General features: G+C 32.3%; 1 protein-coding gene across 1 annotated transcript; it reads left to right on the top strand.

Annotated features, from left to right (window-relative positions):
- Window positions 1–3,350: 3,350 nt before the first annotated feature.
- LOC116130733 (cytochrome P450 94B3-like) lies at window positions 3,351–5,208 on the top strand. The gene has a single exon (XM_031416443.1). The coding sequence runs from the start codon at window positions 3,406–3,408 to the stop codon at window positions 4,948–4,950; it is 1,545 nt and encodes a 514-aa protein (XP_031272303.1). The 5' UTR covers window positions 3,351–3,405; the 3' UTR covers window positions 4,951–5,208.
- The last annotated feature ends 588 nt before the right edge of the window (window positions 5,209–5,796 follow it).

Genomic DNA, 5,796 nt, shown 5'->3' with positions numbered 1-5,796 from the left:
CTGAGCTGAAACTGATGCCAATGGTAGGCCACTGCACGTGCTATAAATACAACTCTCTTATCACATTTAAAATTCTGCTTGTCCTTTCTTTTCTGTTTTTCATGCACAATAATAAAATTTACAGATTCCATGGCAGAAATCAGATAAACGGCACAGCCATGAGTGAGTCAAACTCAAAACCAAATTTGTTCATTTCATCTTGTCCACTGTCCAGTCATCCTTAAAAACAGAAAATCGCATAATGAAATTAAAATTAAAATGTAAAATGAGTGAGAAGGAAGAAGAATATAAATAGAATTGAAAAAAAATGATAGGCGCCGTAAGATTTTAAGTCGGCAATGGATGCTTCCGTTTCTATCAGTAAGCTAGAGATAGGGACCATTTTAAAAATTAAAGGATACCATTTTAAGAAACTGACTATTAAAGGACACTTTTTTTTTAAAAAAAAAATTAAATTAAAGGATACCATTTTAAGAAACTGACTAGTGACTATTAAAGGACACTTTTTTTTTTTTTTAGTTTTCAATTAAAGAACACTTAAGGTTAAAATACCATTAACTTTAGCTTGGTTTTCTAAAATGATTTAAATACTCGTATATACTGCAATTATGAGTCACTTTCCCCAAAAAAAAAAAAAAAAAAAAAAAAAAAAACAATTATAATATATCTCTAATTATATAAGTTAAAAAAATTCAAAACAATATATTTTAAAAGTTTAAATATAATAAAAAAAATTTGTCAAGTTAATTTATTAATGAATCTCATATGCAATAAAAGATGCACGTGATATTTGGTACAGACATTTAACTTTCGTCTTCTTCTTCATTTCGTTTCCTTATATAATAATATAATGATAGGCCGCAGAGACGCAATTATAAATCTAACAAAAAACAAGAAGAACCAAACCTAACTAAATTAAGCGTGCAAACTATGTTTATCTAATTGGTGGGAGCAGGAGTGGGCCTATGTTTCTTTTCTGCCTTACATAAAATTAAGCTCGTGCTTATTTGGGATCCAAAAGAAAAAGATAAACTCAAGAATCTCTTATATGCTCACACATCCCTCCAAATATAAAACTTTTTCAATAAACACACGTGCTTTACATCTTTCACGTGTTTTTTTTAAATAATAAAAATTTCGGCGATTCTTGCTTGTGCCGTTCCTCACTCCTCATTCATTCAACTGAAAGGTACGTTAGCTACTGTTGTTTTAAATATCTTAAATAGTTAAATATTCCTAATCGAATAATTAAATTTGTTTATTTTATGTAAATTTTAAGCATGATCGTTTTGAAGCCAAAACATATACAAAATTCCCACTATTGTAAAGGCCAGCTTTTACAGTGTAAAGGGTTTTTGTAATAGCCCCACTACCTTATAATATAAAATGTGTTCATTCATTTTTTTTATGACACAAAGATGTACATTAAGCATCTCCAATTTATTGGTTAAGTTTTGGGTTGATCTTATACATTACCAAAGAGATTTTTAAGTTTCACACATCTTGCAACGTGGTTTTTGTATTTGAAACTCAACAATCTGTAGGGACGGATGAGATTCACGGTTTAATTTTGAATCTCTTTTAACAAGGACTAAAAATTAGTCATCATATTTTGTATTATCACTCATAACAAAGAATTTAATGCACAAATATGGATATTATAGTAAAAATTATTCAGAGTTATTATCGTAAATTATTGAATGTAGAAAAGTAGCATCAATTTTGAATCAGTGGGTGCGTAAGCTTCTTCCATTATCAAAAACTTGCCTAACTTTATGATACTTTTGTTTGGTACAATAACATGGATGACGTAAATTAATCGTTAGTTTAACTTAACATCAATTTTTTCAACATAAAAAACACCTGTTTTTATTCAACGAAGTGAGAGTTTAATAAGACAAGAAATCTAAGAAGGAATAGGCAACCTTGAGATTATTTCCTAATTAAAGTGATTAATTAGTTTCCTTAAAATCCTTAGATTTACTTCTTTTATTTCCTCTCTCTTCCTTCATAGCATGTCTCCTTAGACAAGAAGTGGCATATTTAAATGATTAATGATGTATAATAAGTTTGATAACAAATATAAAAAATACAATAAAATCTTTTTATAGTTATAATGGTGGAATCAAGCTAATTTATTACTATAAGAAAATTATAACTTAATAGAGGTATAGTTACAAAAATTACTGTTTTGATTTCTTATTTTATAATTCACATTTTAGTATTATAGATTAGGATTTTAATTCATTGCTGCAATTAGACAAGAAGAGAAATAAAATAATATTGAGGATGATAGTATAGAAATACAAAAATTTTATGTCAAGAAACTCTAAACATGCTTGAGAAGCTAGAAATATTTTAACTTCAATAAGAAGATGTTCATGCTAGCGAATGATTACGTACCCGCAAATTAAAAAATATGGTAACAACTCTTAAATCATTGTCTCAAACAACTTTAGATAAATCATTAGCCTCAACAACCTTTAATGTAACATAACATATATTTTTTTGCAATATACAAATAATTATTACTACATGGAGACAACTTTCTTAAGATAAGAATTATAAAAATTATAACTTATTAAAATCTAGAATTTATTCTTATTTATTACTATCCCAATTTGAGATTAGAATTTTTTATGACTATATAGAGGTTATTCCTTTATAGAGTATCACTATAGAGAGGTTTAATTGTAATTGTAATTGTAATTATATAAGCTTAAACAAATTAGCTTCATCATAAATCAATATAATTTTTGATTTAATTTTTTATGGATTTAGATTTTATAAATATAAAAAACCCTAATGTTCATCACTACTCATGAGGCCTAAGCATTCAATAGGACTCTTAATTTATAGATAAGAATCAACTTAAATCACATGCTTAATTTATTTTACTTCACATGCTTAATTAAGCTAAAATCCCGTGGCTTTAATTGATCTATATCGATAACTAAATTCCCAACTAGTCAGATAAAATTAAATAAAGATTAACTCATAGTCCAATCTTACAAACTTTCTTTCACAACCCTAACGTAATAGTTGACAATTGATTAATTTACAATTAGACAAGCATGACCTATTATTGTACAAGTGGGGCCTATTGTAAACTGACTAATTAGAACTGTCACATCGAGATTATAAGAAAAAATTTATAAAATTAGATTGTAAGTTTAGTATTGCTCAACGAAATTCTTCAAAGTTGTTTTCCCCTTTTTAAGTTTCAAATTTAACACGTGTCTTTTGTCTCTTCGTCTCACAAAAACGCGTTCACGATGGTCCGTTTCTCTCATAAATTTCTATATATATAAATCCCTCATCCATCTCTTTCTTTTACGTGCTCTCTTTAAACCAACAATCAATACTCCAAACCCACTGCAACACCACCACTTGCTTCAAGTAGCCATGGTTGTCTATCTTATTTTGTTTTTTTCTTTGGGATTTTTCATTCTCTCTTTCTTCTCCCCATTAATACACCAAGAATTGTTATTCTCTTGTCTCTTTAATAAACCATCATCATCTACTTATGCCCCTCCTTCTCACCCTTTTATTGGCTGCTTAATCTCTTTCTATAAAAATCGCCACCGACTTCTAGACTGGTACACTAATCTTTTATCGAGTTCACCTAGCCAGACCATCTTGGTCCACCGGCTCGGTGCACGTCGCACTTTTGTCACAGCAAACCCGGCCAACGTTGAGCACATACTCAAGACTAACTTCAACAACTTCCCGAAAGGTAAACCCTTCACTGAAATTCTTGGTGACCTTCTCGGTTGCGGTATATTCAACGTTGATGGTGAGTTATGGAGCGCGCAGCGCAAGTTAGCTAGCCATGAGTTCAGCACCAAGTCGTTGAGGGAATTCATCGTTAAAACACTTCAAGGAGAAGTGGAAAATCGACTGATACCCGTGCTTGAAGATGCAATGGAGAATGAAAAAGTTTTGGACTTACAAGATATATTAAAGAGGTTTGCATTTGACATTGTGGGTAAGGTTTCTTTGGGTACTGATCCGTTTTGTTTGGATCTTTCAAAATCATTGCCGCCCCTTTTTGAAGCTTTCGATACAGCGTCAGAGATTTGTGCCATGAGAGGAACTGCCCCCGTTTATTTGATTTGGAAATTAAAGCGAGTCTTTAATGTAGGCTCCGAGAAGAAACTCAAAGAAGCTGTCAACCTCGTTCACGACTCCGTTTTGGAAATCATTCAAAAAAAGAAGAATGTTCTTGAAAACGAATCGGAAAGAAATTGCGATGAAGACCTTTTGTCGAGAATGCTGTCAGCTGGACAAAGCGAGGAAGTCACAAGAGACATGGTGATCAGCTTCATAATGGCAGGAAGAGACACCACATCCGCCACAATGACGTGGCTTTTCTGGTTGCTTTCTGAAAATAAAGCCCTTGAAAAGATGATTATAGATGAAGTAGAATTAATCACCAACAATGGAGAAAGGCCATTAGATTTTGAAGCTTTAAAAGAGATGGTTATTTTGAAAGCATGCTTATGCGAGTCCATGCGGCTTTATCCTCCGGTTGCATGGGACTCCAAACACGCCGCCGCTGACGATGTTTTGCCCGACGGCACGCGAGTGCGTAAGGGAGATAGAGTCACTTACATTCCTTACGGGATGGGAAGAATGGAGGAGTTGTGGGGGAAGGACTGCTTGGAGTTCAAACCTGACCGATGGTTTAACGAACCGGGTTCAGAAAACATTGTGTTGAAATCCGTTAGCCCATATAAGTATCCGGTTTTTCAGGCCGGTCCAAGGGTGTGTCTCGGGAAGGAAATGGCTTTTATTCAGATGAAGTATGTGGTGGGTACGATACTGAGGAAGTTTGAGATTGAACCGGTTTGCGAGAAGCGGCCGGTTTTTGTTCCTCTTTTAACGGCTCATATGGCTGGAGGGTTGAAGGTTTTAGTCCGCGGAAGGGCCAAAATGGTGAGTCCGTGATGGATTTGTCATACAAGTTGGAATGATATTTTATTTTGTAAATTGTGGCCATCGGCTCAACACTTTATTATTTTGTTTAGAAATATAGGTTTAAAATATATATTGTTAAATGGGGAATAGATATGTTACCAATGGGGAATAGATATGTTACCTTGTAATATATATATATTTTTTAACGTTGGTCAACAAAATTCTAACTCCTGAGCCTCAGGCTTCAGAGTTTTTTTGTTTTGGTAATTCCAATGGAACTACACAAATACGTTACATTTCCTTTTATCTTAATCATATCCTACCATCTTCGAGCTTAATAATTTACTAAAACAAAAAAGAAAAAAATACCACTAAGTTTGGTGATATAATTTGTAACTTTCATTTGATTCTTTTCGTCTTTATCATTTAACTTTGATCATCTTTGCTGAAGAAAACTAGATTCATTTTTATTTAAAAAAAATATATATATTATAAATTATTAATTAGGTAACTCTTTGGCATTCATATGTTATAAATAAATTAATGTATTCCTTATTAAATTCATTTTGTTAATATCATTTAAAATAGGATAACTTTGAGTCTTTGAAATATTATTGTTGTACGAGAATGTGCGAACAACTCGGAGCAAACAATAGCTAAGAGTGAGCTATATCTCGGAGTAATTTGTGAGACGATGATCAAATGGAGGCGAGCTACGTTCAGAAGTATAGCGAGCTACCTGACAGTTATCCTTCAAACCTTGAATGAGTTTTATCTCCTTAGACAGGTGTTATCCCCTAAAATTAAGGAAAAGATCACGAGATTGACTCCTTACAATCTCAGAATGATAACTACAGCAAGGATCATGGGATTAAC

This window comes from Pistacia vera, unplaced genomic scaffold (assembly GCF_008641045.1).
Source record: "Pistacia vera cultivar Batoury unplaced genomic scaffold, PisVer_v2 Contig224, whole genome shotgun sequence".
NCBI lineage: Eukaryota > Viridiplantae > Streptophyta > Magnoliopsida > Sapindales > Anacardiaceae > Pistacia > Pistacia vera.
This window is presented reverse-complemented; position numbering and strand designations above follow the sequence as displayed.